General features: G+C 39.3%; 1 protein-coding gene across 6 annotated transcripts in view; it reads left to right on the plus strand.

The window, feature by feature from the left end:
• bol (boule homolog, RNA binding protein) overlaps window positions 1-26,962 on the plus strand; it is a 29,411-nt gene extending 2,449 nt beyond the window's left edge. The window contains exons 1-8 of one of the 6 annotated variants that reach the window (XM_070214890.1): window positions 4,488-4,749; window positions 15,905-16,321; window positions 16,870-17,023; window positions 21,298-21,357; window positions 21,421-21,538; window positions 21,769-21,860; window positions 22,139-22,172; window positions 26,574-26,962. In XM_070214890.1, the coding sequence (XP_070070991.1) occupies window positions 16,200-16,321; window positions 16,870-17,023; window positions 21,298-21,357; window positions 21,421-21,538; window positions 21,769-21,860; window positions 22,139-22,172; window positions 26,574-26,695 (702 nt within the window). In that variant the 5' untranslated portion in view covers window positions 4,488-4,749; window positions 15,905-16,199 and the 3' untranslated portion in view covers window positions 26,696-26,962. Of the gene's footprint in view, window positions 1-4,487; window positions 4,750-15,904; window positions 16,322-16,869; window positions 17,024-21,297; window positions 21,358-21,420; window positions 21,539-21,768; window positions 21,861-22,138; window positions 22,173-22,346; window positions 22,435-22,956; window positions 26,255-26,573 lie in introns of those variants that run through there. The other 5 variants (XM_017144488.3, XM_017144489.3, XM_017144485.3 and 2 more) reach the window with 5 other exon arrangements.
• The last annotated feature ends 490 nt before the right edge of the window (window positions 26,963-27,452 follow it).

Genomic DNA, 27,452 nt, shown 5'->3' on the forward strand with positions numbered 1-27,452 from the left:
CTTGTAAAGAGGTAAAATATCTTAAGTGGAATACATTTATACATATTTTTTCTATGAAAGGTAAAATAGATATCCAAAAACAGCTCCCCAGATAATCCATCGTTACATCATAAGCATTGCGAATTCATGACTAATGGCTGATCATTTTTCTCTCTGTGGGGAATATGTGGGGGATAGGATAGGGATAACAACGCGGAAGAGGCTCCATTATAGGTTGTTGGTTTACTAGTTAACTGGGCCCGAACCGAGGGAGAGAAAGGGAAAGGTGGCGAAAGAGAGAGAGACAGATGACAGGGAGGGGGTGGTGACACTGACAGTGGAGCGCACCTTCGTCATCGTCAAGCATTCGGCCTGTATAAGAGCAATAAATAATGCACACGAAGAGCCAGTGATGAGAGCCAAAGATATGGCGAGATATCGGGGGAGAGATCCGAGAGAGAAATGTGAGAGAAAATACAGAGAGAGAGCAGCTTCGCCGCTTTGGGGGGTTGCTTGTGTTTGATTTTTGCACTTAAGAGCGCAAAAAGTGGCTTTGATTTTCCGCCTGCCCTTCTGGCGGAGTTTGGGGCATGCCAACTTTGACGGCCGACTTGACCAACCAACCCCCAGAAGGGAATTCCCAACTTGCCTCATTAAATTGATAACGTTAAGTATTCGTAATTTAATTTGATTTTCGTCGGACACAAACAACCGAATGCGATATTACTGATACAGAAATATTTATAGAAGTAGGTTTTTTATGAATAATGGGTTTAACTGTATGACTTTTGAATAGGTTAATGTGTACTTTTTTTTATGAATAAATTATATAAATAAAATTTCACTGCTTAAATTAATTATGCTCCAAAAATGTTGACCATTATAGAATTTTTTCAAAGTATTTACAAATTTTTTATAAATATTACTTATTTACACGGCATTACACATTTACAATTTTTTTTTAAATATTTGTTGAGGACTAATCGCCATATTTTTAAGAGAATGACCAATTATCCGTTGAATTATTTTGATAATATTTATGCTATATTTACAATAATTAAAATGAAGCAATATACAAATTTTTAATTTAACAAAGTTCGTTTTTTTTAGTGCATATATTTTTCCCAGAGAGTATCCACTCAAAAATATTTCCTTTTCTTTTGGCAACACTGTTGTTGTTGGCGGTGGGTGGAAAAGTGGGTGTTGCGTGGGCAGTCGTCCCACATTTGCATGCCCCCAACGCGGCACACATTTTCTCAGTTCTCTGCGCTTCTCACGCGTCTCTCTCTATTTGGCAGTCCCTCTCTCTCTCTCTGGATGCCAAGTATATAGCCCGAGTTCCAAGTGGGATAGGGATGCGAAGGCTAGTGCTAACCTATATAATTTTTTTGTTCCGTTTCTAACAACAAGCACATCCTCTTCAAACCGAAAAAAGGAAGGAAATCAAAACCTCTGGCAGTTGAAGGTTCTTTTTCTGTTCTGTTCTTTTTTTTTTTTACAATTTTAAAGCAGTCGCTGATTTTTATATGCTTTTTCCCCCGATTGCGACGTTGACTGAGAGGCAGGGCAGCGCAGCGCAGCGCAGCAGCTTTTTGCTTTGCTTCTGGCTTTGAATTTAATGTTAAGTATACGCATCAGTGAACTCAATTTAATTATCATGATTGTTTCGCCCGCTGTCTTTGCTTTCGCTTTGCTTTGCCGTTGCCGTTGATGAAATTCAAATTTTCCAACTTCACAAACAGACGCTCTCGCATTTTGCATTCACAGAGCAATTTTCCAACGTGTTTTCCGCCGTTTCAGCTTATGTAAGTGAAACGCTGAGAGCTGATAAAACAAAAAAAAAATTAAATGAAAAAATAAATAAAAAGCTGGCTAGCTGGCTGGCTGGCCATAATTACGAGCTTTAGATTCGCTCGCCCTTCGCCCATTTTTTATCAGCGGCGTTATTTATGCGTCCTCCCACAATGACAAAGTTTCATGGAGTGGGGGAGCGTTTTTTGATAGACAACAATTGAGCATTTGAAGTGCAGCGTAGCGCAAAGAGAACTCAAAAGTGCAAAATATACTGGAAAAAGGCAGCAGACTGCTGACTGCTGTTCACGTCGTAGCCAAAAACCCAAACGAAAAGCAATTAAGTTGCCTCGGATCATTGCACAATAAGTAAAGAATCAAAAAACTCGAAACATAACTGTGTTTGCCCGCCCAGCCAAAACAGTTGACGTCTCTGCCGACTGCGCTGCCGGCGCTGCACACTGCTTTCGGCTCATATGAATAACAATGGGGCCTATTTGGTCGCCCAGAACAGAACCGAACAGAACCCACCGAATTCGGTTAATTAGTCTAGAGCGGGAGCCCCAAAAAACGAGGTGTCGCTGACCACGCCTCAGTGGTCTGGAATTTGAATAAACGCGGGATAAGCCCACAGTAGTCGCTCCCAAATCGAAGTTTTATTGTTATTTTTTTATTTATTTACCATTAATTTCATATAATATATTTTTTACAAATTATCTCATAAAATTAACTTAGAAATAGTAAGAAAAATGGTTGTACGATGAGTTATAAAAATTATAAAAATTCTTTTATAAGATACAATCTTAAATCTTCAGAAATATAAAGTGTCGCTTTCTTTCCAGTTGGACTTGTGTGCCTCCCTGCATTGCCAATTGGCATTTGCCGATGAAAGCGCACAGTTCCAATCAGATAATCGCAACCTTAACCGTTATTAGATCACTGTACAGCTGCGTCGCAGTCGCTGTCTCTTTCTCGGGCGACAACAACACAACTCTAATCGGAACGGGAGATTGTGTGATTGAGAGAGCGGGTTGTGGTGGGTGGTGGGCGGCGGTGGGCAGTGGGAGGTGTGTTTAATAAATAGGCCAAATATGTAATATTGCTAAAATGTGTTTATTGTAATCTTTTTCACACACACACACACACTTGGAACAACGCACGTGCATCATTGCATCTCTCGAATTTCGCTCAAAGAGAGCAAGCGCGGCAACAAAGAGAATGCGAGAGCGGCGGCTGACTCTCTTCGCTGCCTCTGCCTCTGCCTGCGCCTCGGTCGACGTCGACTGCGCAGCTGGGGGCCCCCAAATGGGGAAACTATATTCGTTCGTCGCTCGTATCTGAGTCGTTGTTCTACCGTCGTTGAGATTGCAACACTTTTCGATTTCGGGTTTTCGGAACTCACAAAATAACAGAAAACCGCCGTCACCGCCGCTCTCCGCTTCTTTTCGGCCAAAATATAAAACTCTCGCGTCGCACGTAAAGTAAAAAAAAAGAAGAAAAAAAATAAGAGTTCTACATTTTTAACGCCGTTTGAGTGTGTTTGTGTGCCAGTTTTTCATGCGTTTTCCGCCGCTGCAACAACAATTAACAACAATAACGACAACAAACAGTTACCACATCGCCTTCCTTCTCCCACTTTCTCACTCTCAAACGCTTTTTAAACTGCGTTTTTTTCGCCAAAAAACCCATAAAAAATATAAAACCAAAACAAGAGGGAAAAAATAAAAAAAAGTCGTATTTTTAAGTGATGGCCGCGGACAGAAGTCAACGACTACTATTTTGGCCCGAAACAAGGCAAAAAGTTGATGTGTGAGCCACAATAAAAGATATATACTGTACATATGTACCGACACTATATATATATATGTGAGTGAAAAATCGTGTGAGAACGTACTTGATTTTGGGCTCACAGGCGGCAGTTTGGATTTTTCGCCAGAAAAACAAATTATTATGGCCAGAAGGAGGAGAGTTGTTGGTTGGCCCGAAGGGAGAATGTGTTTTTTATGCGTGACATACTCGGGTTGTTGTTCCTGTTGTTTATTGTTGTTATGTTGTTGCTGGTTGTTTTTGGCCAGCATTTTTGTGTATACCAAAGCAATGGCAAAATCCGCCCACTTCCGCTTTCTCCTTGGTGTTTCTATGCCCTTACTTCTTGGTTCTTGCCTCCTGACCCTTTATAATCTCCTCCTTTTCGGCCCTTTTCCCTTTTACCACCTCCAAAAAAAAGTTGTAGTAGTCACAACCGTATCAGCGAAGCTCTCTCGCTCGTTTTCTACCCCCACCTAAAAACCATCCCCCACACTTTTTCCGCCCCCGAACCCAAACGTCGTGTGTTGCCTTTTTCGCACACGTTGCGTATACGTAATGGCCATAAACAACAACAAAAACGGCAGCAGCAGCCGCACTAGCAGAAAACTCGCATAGTTACAACCCTTCGCCCACATTACACCACCCCCACCCCAGCCCCTACACTTCTCCTCCCACCTTTTTACCCATTCACATGCATGTGCGGCAGAGAAAGCTGGAGAATTTGTTTATTCAAATTTTTCCTGGCTGGCCTTTTTGACTGCCATTTGATGAGTGGCTAAACGATGGACCAAACAACATCTACCAACTGAAAAATAAAAAAAAAGAAATACCAGGAAACCCAAACCTAAATCCCACAATTCTATTTGCCTTGCAGTCGCCCATCTGAAAAACGAGAGAGGAGTCGAAATCATCGAAAAGTGATAAAAACCTAATTATTATGCAAAATAATTGTTGAAATATTAGAGCGCAAACGTTCCACAACAAAACAGGTGCTAATTTATATCTTTAAAGATCCAATTGTTAAGTTTGAACAACAAAAAGCAAGAGCAAACCAGCCAATAAGTGAATCAAAGTCCAAAAGAGTGAAAAATCACATCGAGCGGAAAGTTTTAAACTTGATTTTTCTGGCTGCTGCAAACGAGGAACAAGGAAAACAAAGAAAAAAATAAGGTAAAATACAGTGTATTCTATATAGTAAAATGTGTAATGTATTTTTAGTTGCATTCTGTGATGAAATGCTCGGGAATCAAAAAGTCGCATAAAGAACTGTGAAAAATGCCAACCGTTTCGAAATAACCCACGCCGCGGATTTCACTCGCGAGCATCTTTAGGCCAAATCTAATAAGTTGTTGAGAGCGGGGTAAACAGGGAAACTGGGGAAAACAGCGACAAAGAAAAGAAAAACAGAACCAATGGGAAGTGTCGCCTGGGGATAGAGACTTTTCCTCACACATTTCGCCGTAGAGGGTGCTATACCATCTCATCCCGATTGATTTGTGAACGGAAACACATTTCAACCGGGAATGCTAAAGGAATTTCTTCAAAATTAAATCTGTGTGAGGGAGAAGTTTCTTAAACATTTCGATTTTCAACCGAAATTAAGAATATTGTTCTAAAATCAACTTGCATTTAGAAATGCCTGCTTGAAATTATTATTTATTTATTATAATAATATTAAATAGAATGTATAGTTATAAAATACTTGCTCAAAATGTTATGAAAATCTAGAAAACATTCATAGATTATTATGTTAATTATTATCGTTTTTCTCTGTGCACATCTTAAATAAGATATTTCAGCTAGGCGACATTTTTCGAATATCAAACCGTCGGAGGTCTTGGGGGAGCTTCATTCCCTGATCCCAGCTTCCAGCCCTCGAGCACTGCTTTAAGCTTTCAATGCCGTAATTCTTATTTTGGCAGTCCGCCTGCCTTTTCGGCTTACATAAATATAAATAGGTATTCCCTCCGGCTGGCCGACTACTCGCACATCATCCTCCCTGCTCAGAGTTCCCATCTCTGGGACACCCTGTACATAAATCTAAAATTATAATGCGCTCCGCTCTTCAATATTCATTTTCACCCGACCCCCGTCGCCGCTTTTTCGCTTTTTGGTTTATTTCGTTTTTTTTTTTTTGGTCTGTCGCCTAGGCTACAAGTGAATCCTCTTCTTGTTACTCAAGAGATTTTTCTTTATAAGCGACAACACACGCATGCCAAAAGAGCTGAAGTACTTTTGTATATATACTATATGTTTTCATTTAATTTTCTCGCTAAAGATACAAAAATGGCGAAAAGTCTCTGCTATGCCGCCATCATTGGCGACAGCTGTTCGAGGGAGAATGAAAAGGGGGCTGCGACACGCCCCTTTTATAAAGGCTGCTGCCGTTGGTAATAAAAATATATAATATGCCCGCCAGGCTCTGTTATCGGAACGATTCGCTGGATCTAGCCTAGCTAGCTTGGCTGGCAGCCTGTCGAGAAACTCGTAAACGACGTCAAAGTTCAAGACTAAAAAAGGGGGCCACCATCGGGATGGGAGGCGTGTGTGTGTGTGTGTGGCTTTTCTTCGGGGTGGTGGTGGGTTAAGGCCATAAAGAAAATCTGTGTCAAAAGGAAACAAGGCGAGGAAATGCCTTTAAGCTTTGACTTTTCACGAATCAAACTAATCCCCCGCTATGCGTGAAGCGAACTTGCCTACACAATGGGAAAACCATCGGATTTTTTTGAGATGATAAAGATATGTGTATTTGACAGAGATCCTAACTTCAAGCATGATGCAAATAAGTTGTATACTAATAATACTAATATATTCTTAATGTAATAGGTTTACAAAAGAATGACATTAAAATGGAATGAAATAGTTTTTTTTTTTAACTATTAGTGATTTAATCGACCTATGTTTACTATTGAGCACTTTATCGGGACTTGAGGAAATTTTTAGGTGGTTATAAATAACTCAACAGTTATTTTTTAATTAATAATTTTGTAAGCATAAAATTTCCCCCATTTCTTTTGTTAGAAAATAGTTTTTTTTATAACCTAGTAATAGGTGTATTTTAGGGTTCAGGTTTTGGGTTCGATGCGTTAGCCCACATGCAAAATGGTCACCAAACGGTAACCGAACTTGCACTCTAGCGTGGCGCTGACCATTTGGACCGCAACGCAGCGGCAGAGGCACGGCCACAAAATCAGAATACGGACTGTAGAGAGTGTAGAGATACAAATACAGATGCTACGGATACAGATACAATGGTATAGGGGGGCTGAGATACAGCTACGGACACACCCACCTGAATAATCTATATGCTAAGAGGGCCGAGGCAACCCGTCAGCATGTGTGGGTCAACTGCGTGCGGCTTTTATGGCCGCCATTCGTCGGGGGATTTGAAAAGTGTGGCCATAAATAGAACCAGACTGCTGCACGCACTGCTCCCAATTTTCTCGTTTCGTTCTCTCTAACAGAGCAATTATTTTAGCTTTTTGCATATGCCTCGGGGTTCGAACTCTAGCTCACTGGAGCTGCATTCAAGCGAGTCGTCGTCGAGTTTGAGTTCGAGTTCTCTCCCCATTCATTCATTCATTCATCTAACGAGCTGCCTTCTTTTTTTTTACAACTATTCCGTTTCCACGCTTCATTCATGCATTCGAACAAAAAGTTAATATTAGTTATCTGCATATTTTCACGGTTCTCAAATCGTTTGCGCTGCCCACCAGCGGATGCACACACACACACCATCGATAGATAGCAAGATTCAGATACAGATACAGATGCATATAATGCATATGGAAATTGAGTTTGCGCCACCTGACAAAAGTTTCCACTTGGCTAATGTGAGAACTTTGCGGGCTCCAGAGCAATTTGCCATCGATTTCATAGACAAAGTTTCGGCTTTTAACCGCTTATACAACTTTGGTATTAAATTGGTATTTTGCAATAAATGAAATTCAAAGATTCTCAATTTTATTAATTGTTCTTTTAACGATAACCATTCTCCTGTAAATGTCATAAAACATTTATTTATCGATTGCTAAGCCATCAAATAACAATTTTGGTAGCACTTTTAAGTGGTAGTAAAGTTATAAAACTATGTTATTAAATTGGAATTTTACAATAAATTAAATTTAAAGAAACTCAATATTATTAATTGCTTTTTAACGATAACCCTTCTCCTGTAACTTTAATTTAAAGCTTTTATTTATCGATTACTATATTAAACCATCAAATAACAATAATTTTGCGCAGCACTTGGGAATTTTAAGAGGGGGAAAAGTGATTAGGAAAGATTTGTTTACTCACCATTTCAGGCGTTCATTCATTGAATGGGTTTTCCTGCCTGCTCTCAAAAGGCTAATTGGGTGTTTCGTTTATTTTGTTTACAACTTAATGATATTAGGCAGCTGCTAATCGAGTGAATTTCACGCTGTTCGAAATGATGATTGTTATTCCCCGGGTGAAACTTTCATTGCTTTGTCGCCGCCTCGTTAGAAATTCTTGGCTAGGCAAAGTATTTGAGCCAAAAATATCTTAATAAGCGTAGCAACTACAATGGCACACACTCACGCACGCCGAGATATAAATGCAAATGTGTAAATGCAGATACAGATACAGATACTTTTACAGCCATAGGTACCAGAGCGCACAGACAACATCGGTTTTATGCGAGTTGGCAACTTGAAATATTTCATTAACTTGAGAGGAAATGCACACATTTAGATTTGTGTGGGCTAAAATGCCAATGGTTGCAAGTATGTTGTCGAGCATCTCTCGGATATTTAGGAATTCTCCTATCTAAGCTGCCGAATCTCATTTGCGTAACTCTCTATATAAATTAAAATTTCTCATCTGATTTAGAGATCCCTTAACTGGGTCGCCAGACGTAGCTTAACTGCAGCGAATTTAAGGCGCAATTCGGGCCAAAAGCGTTGCCAAAAAAAAAAAAAGAGAAAGAACACGGCATAAAAGCGCTGCTAAAACAAAAGCGAAAAACGTTGGTAGCGCGTTTTTCGAGCTGAGAGACAGCTGCAGATGCAGATACATTCGCGTAGTTTCAGATGCAGATGCAGGTACACAGTATTCGCATGCATATGCATATGGATGGATGTTCTCAAACGAAATGATTGAAGTGAGGCAAAACCAACAAAAAGCAGAAGCCTGGAGGAGCGCCGCCTTTGAGGATGACGTGCTCAGCTGCGCTTTTTCACTTTTACACACAAATACACTCGGCAGTACTCGCGTATGCACAGGGAGAAAATCTATGCATATTAAAGTTTTTTAATTTTCTTACAAATTTAAATATTTTGTATTCGAATAAATCGATTCCTTTGACTAAAAATCAAATTACATTTAAGCCCAAACCAATTTAGATATTAAGAAAAGTAATTGTATCTTAACTAAGTTCTCTGGAATTCGAATTTGAAGAATTAGAGAAGTAGAAATTATCTGTTTTCAGATATAACATCGATGTTTTTGCACCTCTATTAAGAATACTGTTATTACTGACACCTTCCATAAATGTGTATTTATATAATATATTTAAAATATTTTTTAAATGTTTATTTAAATGAGAAACATTAAAAAATGGGGAATAACTAAGTAACCTTTCTAGGTAAATATTTATTTACTTAAACTGTCATTTTTTTGAGTAGCTATCGCCGTCCCTTTTGGTCGACCCATTGTCTGCATTTTCGCATTTTAATTTTATGCTTTTGGCCTAGGCAAAAGATGGCAACAAAGGAGGCAGCAGCAGCGGCACATTCAGCTGCGTCTACAGAAATAGTTGGCAACCTCTTCACGCCCCCACCTACACACTCACACTCGCACACATCCAGTCAAAGTTCCCCTTTTGAAAACCCAACCCCTCGTAAGCCCCCGTCTTTTGAGTCACACTTTTACGTCATTTCTTTTCACTTTTTCTTATTTGCCGGCCTGGCCGCCTTTGGCTTTTACATTTCCTTTGGCTCTTCTTTTGCTTTTTGTGTGATTGCATTTTTATGGCTGTCTCCACTTGGAAAATGCCGAATTTGCATATTTATTTTTTGGCAGTTCCACCTGCTTCTTCTCTCTGGTAGATTGCGTATACGCCCCTTCGGCTGGTTCAAAAATTGTTTTTTAATGACTTAATTTGCCGTAGCATTTAATGGATGGCTTCGTTTCAGCTTTCGTCCTGCGTTCTGCGTCCTTGTCCTGTGGCTGTATCAAATTCCGCTTAAATCCTTTGTCAGCATAGACAATAATCCGCACTGGGAGGGCATCAGCCATCGCTCATACGCAACGTTGTCGGTCGCCCGCAGCTGAAGTGGCAATAAATCATCCGACCGAAACTTTTTCCACACCACAATCGCACACACACACACACACACACGCATACAGCAAAGGACATATGAGAGAGGGATGAGTTAGATGGATTTTGTGTATATATTTGCTTGAAATTAATTCCAACAGACTTAAAGTTACTGCGACTCGGGGGCAAATATTGGACAAGGGCCAGAAATAAAACTAACACAAATACAAGAAGTTGGACACTACTGGCAGCACAAGCAGAAAAGTTTCATTGTTTCAAACAAGTTTTTGGCTTAGCAAATATATATAGCACACAAATATATATATATTTGGGGAATATATGCTAAGAAGAGCATATGTGTGAGTCGATTTACTGACACAGTGGCAATTTGTGCTCGCGCTTTTGTAGTTTGGCGTTTCCCTTTTGCTGCTGCTGCTGCTGCTTTGGCTGCTCCTTCAGCTTCTGCCGAGGATTATGGATTTTTCTGTGCCACATATACATACGAATAAGGGTGTGGGTGGTGGGTGCTGGGTTGGCAGGGTTTGGGTGGGGAAAACGTTGATGTGGGATGGATACCCCGATGGCAGGCCATCAATTTAGCTGCTGAGGCCGCCGAGCCTGCAATGATGATGATGATGATGTTTGTCTGTTGGTTTGTCTGGCCCATCCTCTTCTCCCCTGCTCCTTTGGCCATTTTCCATACCCCCTCCCCGCCCCTCTGGTTCTGGTGTGCTACAATTTCCTTTCACTTGACTGACACCCAAAAGCTTCGTCCTCGCTCGCCGCACTCAAGGATTGTATAACATGTAGGCGAAAGGCAGCCAGCAGCTTTTCCTTCTATTTTTTCTTCTTGTTTTATTTTCCTCAGGTGAGGGAGGGAAAGGGCGCTGAAGGGGGTGCACTTCCACTTCCGGCGCACTGTCAGTCAGTCAGTGCATCCTTGGTTCTCCATGTGTGTGTATGAATTTGAGCCTGTTTTGCGCTTTCCCACTTTCCACTTGACTTGGCTCCTCTGACTCTTGCTCTTTCGACGCCTTCTCAAAGTTTTAGCACCGCAACTTCAATTGACCTTTGCTTTAAACCCCACAGCCCACTCGCCACCCATCCATCCATCCTCTTCCCTCCTCTTCAGTTCATCTTCACCCACTGACTTTCTTTCGTTTTAAGTTATTCACCAACACGTACGCTTTAACGTCATCGTCATGCCTCAGCCATCAACATGATTTCCTCGCTCGCTTTTCCCTGCCCGCTCCTAATTTCCCCCACCCACCCATATCCCCCACTTCCCCCCCGTCACGTCGACAGTTATGCCCTCTTAAACTCTTTGAGCCTGGGCTGGCTAATTGTCCTTATGTGACTTGTATACGCTTATCTGGCCAACTGAGGATACGGGAGTCGGTCGTCTGCCGTCTGTCGTTTGCCCTAGTCGTCCGCACCTGGCGAGCTAAAGGATTTATCCTGCATCCCTTTTTGCCTTAACTCTAGTTGTACTGGAAAAAATATGAGATAGTATAGCTACATTGTTTAAGATTTATGTTGTAAATTTATAAGTCATGTAGAACATGAGATTTAGTAAATGGTAAAAAATAAAAGGAAATAATACAATTGACCATAATATATTCTTTCGTAAAGATACCTATTTTAGGATGTCGTTTAAAAAGCAATTCATAATAATGTGTTATATATTTATTTTCCATTAAACTTGCCGTTTCCTTTGATTTAAGAATCTCTGAATCTACAATCAATATCATTTTAGTTTTTTGCATAATTAAAATTTTAGGATTTCGTTAAAAAAGTAAAAACAATCAAATTATTGTGGTTTAGAATTTTCCATATTCTGTAATATTTACCTATTTATTAAAAGCTATATAGCTTTGCTATTTGCAATCGATATCCTTTCGTTTTTCCTGTGTATACTCCATATTTTGTGTAGCATACTGCCTGGCGCATTTGGTCCTGTTTCGCCGAGGTTTCCTCTGCGCTTTCTCTGTGTCAGCGTTTATCGCTCGCCTTGGGGTCTGTTCTTTATTGTTTTTGGCAAGGACGCACACACACACAAGGATGCAGGTGTGCATATGCAACGCTATAAAGCGATACAGTGAAGGTCCGCTAGGAGAACTCTGGTTCTTTCTTATCTGTGGGGTTTTTTTGCTCCTCGGGTGTCTGTCTCATGTGGGCAGTTTAGTTTTAAAATAGTGCTTACGCCTTCGGGGTTTCTTTTTCCTTCCGGTTTCGGTTCCTATTTTTGGTTCCCTTCACTTTCCTTACCTCCTCCCTTTAATTTCCTTGCCTTTTCCTCAGGTTTTCTCTCGGTTTTCCTTCCTTTTTCCTTCCCTTTTCCCATTGCCTCGGCCACAGCTGTAAGTTGGCTTCATTTCCCTTTTTTTTCTTGCTACTACTTCGTATCTGTGCCAAGTGAAGCGCGCGCCCACGTTGCCATTTTATAGGTCAAACTTGCACTCTCTTCAGCAACTACTCTACGTTGACTTTCCCACTGCCCCGCCCACTTTTCCACTCTCTCCCGCCGCCCTCTTTTAGCCCCTTTTTTCCTCTTTTTCCCCTGCCAACTGCCACTGGGCTACGCAGTCTGGTTATTCAATAGTTTTGCGCTCACTAATTGCATTGCCCTAATTGCCCAAGTTACGCTTGAAATGTGCCAAAAATGGACATAAAGGCGAAAAATCCAACCAGCTAGCAGAATGTTTTTTTAATCCCCGCGATATCAAATATAGAACTGTAAATTGTTAACGAATTGGGGATTTATTCTCCATTTGCTGCGTTGAAAGAATTCGGGGAATGAATCATCCTTGGGTTCGTTTTTATTTTATATGATTTTTACTCTTCCCAAAACCGAATTACCCTTTTCATAAAAAAAAAATTATAAAAAAATTTAATTGTAATTTATTTTTCCTCGCATTTTTTCGATTTCATAACAGTGGTTTGCACATTATAGAGATATTAAATTCTGTTTGGTAAACAGTATTTTCCTTTTTATGATGGACCCCCATTCGGTTTATGTTATTCCCTTTGTCAACATTATCCCCTAGTTTTTCACTTCATTATATCAAAATTCTCCAGCAGTGCCGCCATCATATTTGTGGTTTATTTTCCGCCAACTCTTTGCCAAGGCTGTGGTTTTTACAAAATTTCGTAATTATACGCGCATTTCGGCGCTGCGGGATTAAAAATTCTCTAGGTTTTTTTCGTACTGTTTACGGTTTTTTTCTATTGTTCAGATCATATCTCGGCATAAATGCGAGCATTCACCAGACGTATTTGTGGCACGAACTCTTTCCCTCTTTTGGCAATATAAAATTCCCTGACAGTTCCCGTTTCCATTGGCATTACTCGCGCAATTTTCGCACGTGGAATTTCGCAATATTGTTGAGCACGAGAACGAGCACCTCAACTGAATGAGTGACTGACTAACTGACAGCTATGTGGGTGGACGGTTGGATGGGTGGATGGTTGGATAGCTGGGATGGGATGTGGGTGGGGATTGTGTGAGAGTTTTGAGCTGGCTGCTGCTGTTGTGTTGATTAAATTCCATTGATAGCGCTGCCGTTGTCATGCTGCGAACAACAACAGTAGCTCCACTCTGGACCTGACTCCGTGATTTTCCGGCTGACCTCAGTAGCTGCTGCTGCTGTCGCTTCACCGTATTCCGTACACTCAGAAAATGAATCGCCCTGAATTTTAGAAAATCGCCTATGGATTTGCTTCACTGGCGATTTTTTTCTTTAAAATAAAAAAATTTTCTACTGGTAAAGAAAATTTTCTTCCAATTAATCAAAATTCATTAAATTCAAGAAATATTCCAGAAATATAGAAAAAAATCGCCAGTAAAGCAAATCCATAGGCGATTTTCTAAAATTTTTTTTTGAGTGTAGTTGCCATGGCCATGGAGTAATGAACATTTTAATAATTCAGCTGCTGGCCCTGCTCCACTCCGTATTCTGTCTTTGTCGCCATTTTACTATCCTCCCATCATTAATTCTGCTAATGCCCAGGAATAAAGTTCTCAAAAATAATTTCATAATATTGTAAATAATTAAGAGCCGCACATAAATCATGAGGACCGTGCCCCATCTTAGCTGCTCATCATGAATCATGTCAGGGGCACTTAGCCATCGGCAAATCAGCTTTCGCCTCACCCACTTTATGCTGCCGGCCACATCCGCTCGAGAAGCCTAGAAAATCTATGGCGAAGCTTTTAGTTTTTCTCAATTTTCCGTTGGCCCAAGCCAATATAGGAATATAGCAAAAATGTATGTATATTCGGCAGACGGAACAGATATATATTCTGCTATATTCCTTTGACCAACGTCACTTGATTTGTTTTTCTCATTTCTAAAAATATTTCAATATTTTTTTCCCCTCCTTTTTTTTTGGAATTGTGACGCGTTTTAATGAGCGGAAGATATATCTGTTATTCGGTTTTGCATTTATGCATATTTACGGATTTAGTTTTAATTGCGCCTAAGAGAATTTATTGCCTTGATTTATACAAGCACTTATATTTCGTTAATTTATTTGTTTGAGATACGGAAAATGGGTCGAAATAGAGCCATATAATCACGTGTTGCCAACAGCTTTCCCACACAGTCCATTAAATTGATATCTCATACGTGCATCCGACTTTCAGTCAGTATATATACATATGTGTATATACCTACATATATCTTTAAATCGATCGGTTCTTCCGCTGTACAATTGAAATGCCTGGCATAGCGCAACTTCAGCGGGAACGCAAACAATTTTGACATTTTCATTGTTAATGAAAATTTAATTATGTTTTCATTGCTGCGTGTGTGCGCCAATCGAATCCGCCCGTACATTTGGAATTTTTGTTACCACCGGACAGTTGTTGTCAGTTGTCCCGAGATAAATGCCCAGCGATAAGCGACCAGCAGCGGTAGCGCGTCGCGTCGCCCATCATCGATGAGCCAAATGATACGGATACCACGGATACGGATTGAGATACAAAGGCCGATATGGCCAGGGATACCTACATGCTACTCACTACCCACTGCTTGCATACGAAAATATATATGGATCATTAAGTGCTGGCGGGGGCCAGCAAACATGCGACGCCCAGAACATGCAAACATCATCTACAAACCCATCTACACATATATCAAAATGAAATGTTTGACGAAGGCTGCGAATGTATTTCGACTCGAACTCAAATTAGTGCATGTTGAAGTTTCTCGATCGCAATTATAATGGGCATCTGCAGCTCATAGCAACACGTATGATTTCTAGATGCACAGAGAACAATTTGGGGACAATTTTGGTCTCCTAATTAAAATATGATCTTAACTTTGAATATGTAGAATATAAACGTAACTAATAAATTAACTATTTCTTTCATTTAATATTATTTTTTCAAGGGACGATAAATAATAATAATAATTTTAGACGGGTTCCAAAAATTGTTGAGCTTGCAATCACTTTAATATATTTTTTTAAGTTTTTATAATTACTCTTAAGTATGGCTAATATTTTTATTTATTGATAAGGTAGTTATATCATCTATAAGGAACTGTTATCATATTTTCCTGTGTGCATTTCGCCTCTCGTGTGGCCCAAAAAATTTTTCAAACCGTGTTGTTGACAAGGCAAGTTTATTGTTGCTGCTGCGGCTGTGATGTTGCTGCTGCTGCTGCCGCTGCTATTCCGTTGCTGCTGTTAAAATTAAACTCTCTGTGCTATTTAGTTGTCTCGCCGCCGCTTCTGAAGGTGAATTTATGGTGCACACATGGTGCCCGACGACTACCTCTAGTTTTCCCTGCCTGTGTATGGGTGCGTATCTGTGAGCCTGCCTGCGCTGAGTTTTCCTCGTGTGACATATGTCGGCTGTGCCAGAAATAGATTCGTTTCGAAATGTAGGGGGCAATTCTTTAGTTTTTTTTTTTTCGTTCCCCGAGATTCAAATGTTCTCTCTCTCGGTTCGTCCCCTTTGTTTTGCTGCCCATGGGGCTGATTATTTTAATGGCTTATTAATGAGCTCAACTAATTTTGTGTTTAATTATTTTCCAGATTTCGAGAATCCGCCAGTCAGCAAAAAAGGAGCACATCAAACTGTATACATGCGTGCTACAACTAAACCAGTGGAAACCATCTCTATAGTCCCAGCTGCCGCATAATCGCCTCGCCATCTAATCCGATCCGATTCGACTCGAATTCGATATAGTCCAACAGCCGAGCCGCTCGATCCAACGAACGGCAGCGAGAAGAACTCTTTGGCCAGCGCGCACCCCCAATCTCCAGCCACAGCCTCAAGATTCTGCCCTTCGGAGCCCCCAACTTTCGTCTGGAGACGACACCCGCAGAGATGCACAAAATCGCGGCAGCGCCGCCTCCAACGGCAGCGCCCGGCGGAGGACTGGAGACGCCCCTGGCGGCGCCCAAATACGGCACATTAATACCCAACCGCATCTTTGTGGGCGGCATCAGGTGAGATGGTCCTTTGAAGTGGTCACCTATTCCATGAATCTTTACAAATCGCCTTTGATGCGAAAGGCATCCTTGAATTCTGTAGAATTAGACATCACAAAAGAAACATTTTCCTTTGGAAATACTTCTTGGAATGCAAATCAAATAATTAACAGGGCTTTGTCAACTGATTTTAACGTCGAGCTGCAAAATTCATTAAAGTAATTACAAATATTTGTTTAGGAAAATTGTATTTATGAAATATTAAGTTTTTGTAGCAATAATTTAGATGCTTTCGTATTTGTTTATAGATTATATAAATTTAATATTATATAGCAGTTTTATGTTTAAAGAAAAAGTTATTAAAAACGTTTAAAAACAGACCATAATTTAATTAGATAATAATAAAGACTAGATGTTGTTTTACTATCAGAAATATACATATTTAATTTATATTCAAGCACTTTATGTAAACTAAAATTCTCAAGCGATTTGCAAAAGATTCTTTAAGGATTCCAAATATTGCTAAAAGGTTAATATTATTAATCTATATATTTTCCAAATCTTAGCGGCGATACCACCGAGGCCGATCTGACCCGCGTCTTCAGCGCCTACGGAACGGTAAAGAGCACCAAGATCATCGTGGATCGGGCAGGCGTCAGCAAGGGCTACGGATTTGTCACCTTCGAAACGGAGCAGGAGGCGCAAAGACTGCAAGCGGATGTAAGTAATACTCCTTTGACCTGTTGCTAATGTCGCCTGTTGAACGTTTACCAAACAAAACAAAAGAAAAAATGATAAACTGCCAGTATTATGATTTCGATACCGATGAGAAGCGATCTTGAACATCACCAACAACCTACGTACGATTGAACGAACGAACCTAACAACCTCTCTTAGAGCTTTTTCGATTGTTACAATCGCGTTACGAAAAGATATAATACAAATCACACTGCAACACAACTTAAAATTGTGCTCCGATCTTTTAGGGCATTACCTGACCCATCACACACAAGTACTACTACTATGAGACGTCGGTTCCTCCTACTACTGATACTACTACTACTACTACTACTACTACCACCAACACTCCCCGCGGGGGGGTCCCACATAAGAAATACCTCATATGATTGTCGCCATTGTGCGATATATGATATATGATGATCAGATGTACCGCCTTAGGTACGGACGGCACTTTGTTCTTTTATAAATTTCTTCTTATTGCGTTTTTGTTGAGTTTACGTTTCCGAGTTACGTTACATTTCCGTTGCGTTGCCATTCCGTTACGTTACATTCGATTCCGTTGCGTTCCTTATATCGTTTCATTGCCAGAAACAAAAAAAAACACATCTTTACAACACACACCCACCACTCACCCCGTTATATAACCCACATTATTACTACCCCCCAAGTGTAGGCAGCCTTACTTTTCCTTCAATATTTCTTTGATCCCACACCCACACGTATCCAACCTATTGATATATCGAAGTTTGCCCGTTAAGCTAAAAACAAAAACCAAAAAACCAAAATCAAATGCAAATGCAAAACAATGTTGAGTTCGTTGCACCGTTTTTAATGCTCATTTTATGCAATCAATTAAACAATTAGCGAATTTTGCTCTTTTGGCTCCGCTATTCGAAATCGAAAAAGCGGCCTCCATAGACTTTATAGACTAGACTATATAGACAATACCTTAGTGCGTTGCCTTGTTGCCTTTGATTCGTTTGATCCAGTCTTGAGTTCCGTTTTGAGTTATTCGTTAGTGTAAAGTTGCATTGTTGGCACATCTTTTCCGTTTTTGCCTAATTTGCTGATTACAAATCGATTGTGTATTGCACAGTTTTCCAATTGCGGAATAATTAAAGAACCAACAGCGGCAGTAACAATAATAATAATCCAATTTCAATTCCAACCCCCAGCAAGTAAGTGCGCGCCGTAAAAGTTCCTAGGGAATATTATATACATATATATCAATCTCGACCCCCTAAGTTAGCAGTCCAATCACCTGCTCTCCAGGGCAACCCACGTTCTCTGCCATCTGATTCAAGCTACACTGGGAAATCTACAATTAAAGCAATCGAATTTTTTAATTGAGAGCATTACGTTTAGTATTTAATGTTTGAAAATGTATTAGATATACTAGAAATTTTCTTAGATATTTTGATTTCTTCCCGTGTAGCTGCTGCTACTTGTTTCTTGACTATATAGAGTCAAGATCTGGGCTAGGTTCAGTTCGGTCCATAAAAAGTTCTGCCTCCAGGTGGCTCATTACAAAATGAACTTGTCTGCCATATTTTGTTTTGGCATACTAATTGATTATAATTATTGCATAATCACTGGCACTGCCACTGGCCTGCCCGAGTGATGCAACTTTTACCCATTTCTGGGAAAATTCCCATTTACTTTTTACCCTCTCTATACTGATGATGAAGCTGCTCGGAGGCTCCGAAGCTCTGAAGCTTCCGCCGTGCTCTGTGGCATATTAAGTGAAAAACTTTTGCCGCTCGTCATTAATATGCATTGTTGTCGTTCTGGTTTGGTTGTTGTTCCACCTCTTGTTGTTGCTGCTGCTGCTGCTGCTGGTGCTTCTGTTGCCCGAGTCTGGGACACGAGTGTCCTTGTGAAAGCAAAGGGAGAGCAGAAAGCATAATGCCCGGCGGCAGAACAAGGATAACAACGACCACACTCTATGCAAAAGGCAAAAGCTGAAAACGGGCACACACAGAACAGAACAGTCAACAACAATAAAAACAAGTCCTGGCAACGTTTAACCAAGTTTTATAATTTACACACACCACCCAAACAGAGGAGACAACACACATTACACTAATTAAATTTCATTTAGAAAAGTTTAGCATTTAGTTCGAGTTTTTTCGACCACGATCTCTCATCAAGAGCCACAAAATGGGGGTCGCCTTCTGTAGTGTTCGTGGTGACCGCAATCCCAAAAACCACTACTATATACCAGAGAGAGTATATATCATATCAGTCCACTATATCCAAAGCTCTCCCACTGCGTATACTAATTTTTGTGTATATGTTCTATATGATGGCAAACTAATCCCTCCGCCCAGCGCCCATTGTCACCTCATACATGCATAATTACGCAACACACACACACAAATACATATAGATTAGAGCAAATTTGGGTCCGTAAAATAAACTCGAAACGCACATTTCGAATGTATGAGATTTACCTACTCCTTCACCGGAGAGGAGTAGACGACGACGACGACGACGACGACTCTTCAATTTTAAATCATTTTAGAGTGGAGGGCCGGCTTTTTGTTGTCCTTTTTGTGAGCTGAAACAAAAGGGCACCACCGTAAAAGCCAGCCAGCAAAAGGATTCTTAATTAAATTCAGCCAAGACAAGAAGAGTGGTTAAGAAGGGTGGATGCAGGGGTTTCAGGGCCTTCCAGCGGCTCCTTGCCATACGTTTCATCTTTAGTTTACTTTCTCAACTGTTGGCCCTTTGTTATGGCCCTTATCCTTATGTCGCTCGCTGGCCGAGGACGATGGCTCGAGGGCGGCCAACTCGAACATAAATGAAAAGAATGTTTGCCCAGAGGCGGTCAGAAAAGGATACGCGGTGGCAGTGGCGGCTCAGGTTTTCCGTGCCGTGCCGTGCCTTTCCATTCCGCGCCTCGCTTTTCTTTTCATTTCATTTTCCACATTTTTTCCCCGGTTTTTTTTTTATAACGACAAAGTAGCATCTCCTTGGCCCGCAAACATTTGCTTAGGTTAATGGTTATTACCGCTGCCAAGAGGGGTCACCACTCAACTGCCAAGGAGTCTGGGCTTATCTCTTTGTGGAGCTGTGTCCTTTTCATGCATTTCATGCGCAAATCACAAGGGTATCAGCCGGGACTAATTGGCAATTAAAGATGAACTGGCCGTACTCTCGGAGGCTGCCTATCTGCGTTAGTAGTTTGCTTTTTCCGGAGGAAAAGGTATTAAATGTAAATTGGCTGATTTATTGGGTCGAAGAGAGATGCTAAATGCATTTTTAAAAAGGGATTACCTCGGGTAAAAAGGAACTTGTTGAGAAGTTCTTGGGAAAGGCTTACTGAAAGAGGTTTATATACACAAGATTTAAAACTTTCCCCTTTCTCCGACTCTGACTCTATATATTTAAATATATTTACATTTTTAACTCGGTGTTGGTGTTACAATTGGTTTAACAGTTTGTTTTTTGTATTAAAATTGATTTAATTATTATCATTGTTATCCAATAGCAGCGAACACGAGACGAGAGAAGAAACCAAACAAAACAAAAAGCAAGCTTTGTTTTCCAAATTAAATTTTGTTCTTTAAATGCTTTTGTGCCTTTTCAGTTTTTATACTTTTTTAAATGAGTTTATTATTCTGGTTAATTAATTTTTTGTGTTTATGTTTGTTGATTAAAATAAACATGTTGTTGAATTTTGTGCCGCGAAAATTGAAATTGAAAAATGAAAATTACGAAACAAAGAGAACAATAAGTTGGCGATTGGATTTGCTTTTGAAGCCAAATTAAAACACACAGCAAAAAACAGCGCAAATCTATTTATGCAACATATGTACATGACATTTTGTAATAAACCCTACTTAATTTAAACACACACTCTCACACCACACACCACACCCCACAGTATAAACATTTAAAACAATATATTTTATATATATACATAACTTTGGTAATGGTATTTTGCCTTGGCACGTGTTTCTCTCTCTCTTAGCCATGGCCGTGCCATAAAAAGCAAAAAATGAACAGAAGATTAAAAACCCAAAAACAAAAAATGAAAAAAAAGACACAAAATAAAACCAAAAGCGTTGCGCATTAATTTTTAACTATTTTTTGAGAATTTTTGATGCTGCTGCGTTCGATTTGAATTTGAATTTCTTCGTTCGGCTTGTGTGTTGATAATGCAATAGATCCATATTAATGCTCCTCCATTTATGCTTTCTTCCTCTGTCTCTCTCTTCCATCTCCGCCTGGCCAAAAAAATAATTTAGGGTGAGTGCGTGGTACTACGAGATCGCAAACTGAACATTGCACCGGCCATCAAGAAGCAGGTGAGTACTAGTTAACTATATCATATTGTATATCCGCTAATACATATATTTCCCATATCCCAGCCCAATCCTCTGCAATCGATTGTGGCCACGAACGGAGCCGTCTACTATACCACCACGCCGCCGGCACCGATGAGCAATATACCCATGGATCAGTTCGCAGCCGCTGTATATCCGCCAGGTGAGATATGATCGTTCTGCAGCTATTAATCCGATATTAATATTAATATTCTCCGCGTTGATGGGTCCTCATCTCTAAGTTCTCTGAGTTTCACTTGGTTTTGATTGACATTTGTTTTTCTTTTCTTTATATTTCATTACTCTCTCTCTATTCGAATACACTCCATCAACACAACAACTACAACCAAAAACACCACCACCATCAATTGGGAAACAATTAACCAAACCTAGTTACTGACTTTACAGCCGCTGGAGTGCCAGCCATCTACCCACCTTCAGCCATGCAATATCAGCCATTCTATCAGTACTACAGTGTGCCAATGGTGAGTGCGATTTGCGGTTGAAGCAAATGCAGATAAGGTCAGAATAATAGCACTGGAGATAATTATTAAATATCGGAATGATTTACATCACTTTTTAAATATTTTATTTAAATATTAAATATTTTCTTTATAGTTATTGGTTTATTGCAAATGTAAAATTAATAAATAATCTGCTCGTTTAAACCGATTTAAATAATAATTCAAAGTGCTATTTTTCCGGCCCCAACAGTTTTGTGTGAAAAATATTTATATAATTGTTCTTAAATTTTGCCTTGCAGAATGTACCCACCATTTGGCCTCAGAATTACCAAGGTGAGTCTCAACTGAGCCAGCTTCACAGTATTTAGTATCGCTCGCTGGTCGTTTTGTCGTTTATCGTAGCCTACACATATCGGTATTTGCTTTCTTTTCTTTCATTTTTTCTTGGCGCACCACCACCACCAACTACAACAACAACAACCACCAAAATCAACCACCACAAAATAGGTTAAATCCAAAAAAAAAAAAGAAACATAAAGTAAACAAATTTTCGTAGTCGCCAATTTTTCGTTGAGAGCTGCCCTGAATAATAAAACCATACCAACAACTAAAACTACAACTGCAACGACAACAACAACAATCTGCGACAACAACAACAACCAGAACAGCAACAACAATACCACGCTATATATGCTATATATGCCCCTCAACTCTGATCGAACTGCAGCAGCAGCCGCACTCTTAGTTTATAATTTTAGTTGATTACGATTATGTTAATAATGTCTATGATTTAATTTAATTTATGCTAAGTTCGAAGCTTTAGTTTTGGCCACACACACTAAAAATTTGTACATGTAATGTAAATTAGTTGAATGCCATAGCAAGGGAAATACTAGCTACATCTATATATTTTTTATATCTTCGATTTCTTTCGATTGGTTTCCTTTTTTTTCGGTTTTGCTTGCTGTAAATAGCAGAGAATGAATGTAAATAGTAGTAGTCGGCACAATCACTTTGCTTCTATAAATATATATATCTATATGAAAATACCGATATCAACCATATAAATTCCTAGATATATGAAGTTTTTGCAAATTTTTTTTCAATTATTTTGTAGGAATTTATCCATGTTAACTTTGAGGATGCAGCAACAGCAACAATAGTGATGCTACTACTACTACTACAACAACAACAACAACAAAAATCCACAACAACAAAAGTAGACTATAAAGCATAAATAGAATTTATATAAACTCACACACACTGAAAAACGCACCACAGCTGCAATTTCGGAAATGTTTAGTCAAAGGAAATCATCATATATTGAAGGCAGAAGGTAGACGCTCTGGAAGGACACTCACCCACACAAGCACACCCTCACACCTACACACAAACACGCAAACGCAAGGAAACCATTGCAAAATGCTGTAAAGTAAGCTGCTTATGTTATTAGAGATGTTTGGGGTGTGCGAGTGTGAGTGATGAGTGATGGGGGATAACATTTTGGTAGAGGAAACATTTATGATGTGCAATTAGCGGTGGAACGGGGGAGGGTAAAAGGAACAGAGGGGCTATAATAGGGAACGTTGACAAAACTGCAGTGTGTGTGTGTGTGGTAAGTCAGCAAGTGAAAGACAGAAAAATACATGTAGAGGCAGTGGAGAAGGGGGGAGAACTTAAAACCATATTTAAACTATACTATATAGGAAACATCATGCTAAATACACACAACTGGATTATACAGAGGCAGCAAATGTGGAGAGCACTTACTAAAACCAATACACACTCACACACACACCCACTCACAAACGTGCAGGACAACACACACTTATATATATGCTATATAGGGAATAACTGAGTAAAATTGCATAACACACACATATACTATATATGGTAGCTAAGAAAGCGGGGCAGCGATCGAAGATTAAAGACATAATATTATGCATAAATTAATTTATATACATATATACAATACATATAAAGCGTAAAGTAATTGTAACTCGTAACTGTAACTGTCCTACACAGACACATACAGCAATACAAAACAAAAAGATGAATAAGCAAAGGAGACGACAAAGTCAAGCAGCAAAGCAAGCACACACACACACTAAACACACACAAACACACGCACACCCACGAATCCTGGGCGGAGAGTATAGGATAATCTATAAAGATTGCCCCTAACTATTCGATCAGAATTCGTTGAGAGGGAAAAAACCTAACTTGTAAGCCAAGCAAAAGAAAACTGAACGAAATTTTAGTCTAAACGGAAATACTAAAAGGAGGAAAAAGTAAAAATCATAAAATCTAGCCACATAAGCCAAGCAAAAAGTGAACTAAATACAAAAAAAAAAACAAAAACTACAATAAAGATATTCAAAATATGCTAGCTAAAAAATGCGAAAAACATACACATAACTCCCGGCCAGTATAAACGGGAGGCATATATTAGAGAGACTATTAAAGGAAAGCTAAACTCAAAGCTCTAGCGACAAGGTAAATAGATAAAAACTCAAGCAATACATAGACACTCATAGGTGTGTGTTACACAAGAATATAGTTAAATATATACGAAAAGCAAAAGCAAAAGCAAGCAAACGTAAAAGTAAAATAATATAATAATTTAATAAACTAATGTACAAGAAAAACCAAGCAAAACAAGCAAAACTCTGCGAAAATGTTGATTTATCATTTCTGTTTTTCTAAACTCACTTAAGATTCTGTTGTATCTATTGTTATGATGACATGGCATCAAACTAATCAAAAACACGAACGAGAAAAGCAAGATGTGTTAACCGAAATTATTTAAAGTAATAGAGAACGCGTTGGCCAAACATTTGCGGGGGCAGCCGGCGACCTGGGAGCGAAGAATTTCATTCAAAATTGGTGCATAATTTGGCTGAAGTGAAGAATCCCCAAACGGAAAATTCGATATAAATATTTACATATACGTATATGCCTTATTGAACGAAACTAAATTATTTGCCCACTAAATACTGTTATCGTATTGTGACGAACGTAATAAACCAACCCAGAGGTTTCAAAAATACCTGCTAAAACAGATGTCGCCGAGGTCGCCCATCGCCCATTGACCATCTAAATTCGAGACTCGCTGCCGCCGCAAATGGACTTCGCTGCGAAGTTGTTGACAAATTTTTACTAAATTGTTAAATAGTTAAATACAAAACATTTTTAAATCGAATTGTAACAATAATTAGAAATCACTCTTTGTTGAAACGAAGCAACACAAAATGTAATGAAATGGAAAGCAATAATTCACTTAGGCATGCTCTAGTTAAAAACTAAAACTGAAATCAAGTCGAAGAAGCAACATAGAAACCACCAACCAAGAGTACTTACATGTATGTCAGTCAATAGGGATTTTATTTAGTTCGAAGGCACGGGTTCAAATCCTGGGATCCCAGTATCCCAGAGGAACCAAATTGCTGGGAGAAAAGTGAGGTGGAGTGACAAATTTATGGGACATGGTCTGATTTCGAAATGAGTTCAATTCACTCTTTTTATCCAGCCATCCCAGCAATTTTATCTTCCGCAGACTAATCAGATAAATATCAGATCATAACTAATAAATCCAAGGCATAACTTAAGTATATACGTGATATTTTGAAAGCGAAAATTCATAAATAAATTGTTTAGGTTTAAAACAATATTAAATATATTATACAGATATATACATACATATATACATTATAAAGATAATGCCGAGGCATAATTAAAACCATAACGATTAATTAATTAAATAATGAATGAACATTTTTGCTGACAAAACAAACAAAAGAAAAACAAAAACCAAAACGAAAAAGAAAGAGACGAGTAAAATGTTTGTAAACTCAATTTATTGTACGACTTGAATGAAGGAGAGCGAAAAGAAGTTCTTAAGTTTTTACTGAACAGCAGCAAAGAGCAGAGAGCAGATTGTCCCATCGTAAAAATCTATTTAGTTTATATATAGTGAATATTTATATTATATATACATATATTAAATGAACAAATGGCAAGTAACAAACAAACCAACAAAAAAGAAATAGCAATTAGACGAACGTAAAAGGAAAGTGAAAAATTATATATATACAATACATATATATCATAGCGCAAAGAATAATATATATTTTAATGAAGGAACATCAACTGATTAAGTGCAGCTCAACTAAGAGCACAAAATGTTTTTAGACTAAGTACCTACCTACCTAAATGAATTCAGCAATTACATAATATATACAAGAGATAGACGAGAACGCTGAGAAGGCAGAATGCAGAATGCAGGCCCAGAAGGCAGATCAGTTTCTACTTCTATGGAGTCTAATTTGTATAATTATATATACGTGCATATTACGAGGATAATGCCCCATGATCATCACAGAGAATAAAGCAAAAAAGAAACATATTTAACCACATACACACCCACACACACTATACTACCTATAAATATAGAAATGAGAAAGAAGAAAAGAACGCATAAATAGCAATAACAATAAAGCAACAGCTACTTAATAATTTTAGCAAAATGAAAAACACAAAAAAACGAGATGAAAAAAATGAATAGCAAAATATTTGATTTGCGTTTATTTGATTTTTTCCCCTCTTCGCTTTTCGTTTGGTTATTATATTGAGTTTCGAGTGCGTTTTTTGAAACCACCGCACTACTCCTTGCCTTTCCCCTTCCCGCTCTCAGATTTGTAATTCAGGGCACCATATAATATATATTTTATACAGAAAACCATTCACCAATGATGCACTCGCCCTCAACGAACCCACATCAAACGCATCCCCAGTCGCATCCACAAACGCCGTGCTGGAGTATCGAGGATCTGAGAGATACCATGCCCAGGGTATAGCTATCGATGTCTGGACTATCGACGGCACTAGCAGAGGGGGGGTCTAGAAGAGGGGCCACGGCGGAGGAGACGACACCAAGTAGAACTCAGAACAGAAGACCGAATTCTCCGGAAGAGATCAAAATTAGAAAATATCAAGGAGGGGACTGGAGAACCGGAAAGAGAATGTGGTGTCCTAGGGTAGAGGACCTGAGCGGAAGAATCGTCTCAAAACTAATGCGAATCGAAGCCACAGCGATGGGAATCGGGATCCTGGCGATGATAATGGCGGCGCCTCAAAAAACCCCTTGGTTTCTAGTTATTTTTGTTTTCTTTTTTAATTTCGAACCTTACCCCACCACCCCAAAAACCTTCACGCTTACCACCCCATCGGTTACCTCGTTACTTGTTCCTGAGTTGAGAATGTTATTTTTGTTTTTCGTTACGTTATGTTTCAAGATTACCGTTTTCGGGCAGCGAAGGGTGTGTGAGCGAGTAAGCAAAACAGAGAGGGAAGAGTATAGGAAATGGCCATATTTAGCAATAGCGGGTTACATTATCAACGTCGTTTCCCAATAACAACACAGCCAAACGAATCAACAACCGAAGCATATCCAAAACTTCTTCAATATTGGAAAACCCCAGTGGCTTTTCATCAGCCCTATACCATGACTATACCAACTGCAAAACCCGATGACTATATCACCCGATCTGAGCTCTTGACCCCCGAGCAATCCTTTTGACTATTGGACTCGCGCTTCATAAGCATAGCAATCTG

Source organism: Drosophila takahashii, chromosome 3L (assembly GCF_030179915.1).
Source record: "Drosophila takahashii strain IR98-3 E-12201 chromosome 3L, DtakHiC1v2, whole genome shotgun sequence".
Taxonomy (NCBI): Eukaryota; Metazoa; Arthropoda; class Insecta; order Diptera; family Drosophilidae; genus Drosophila; species Drosophila takahashii.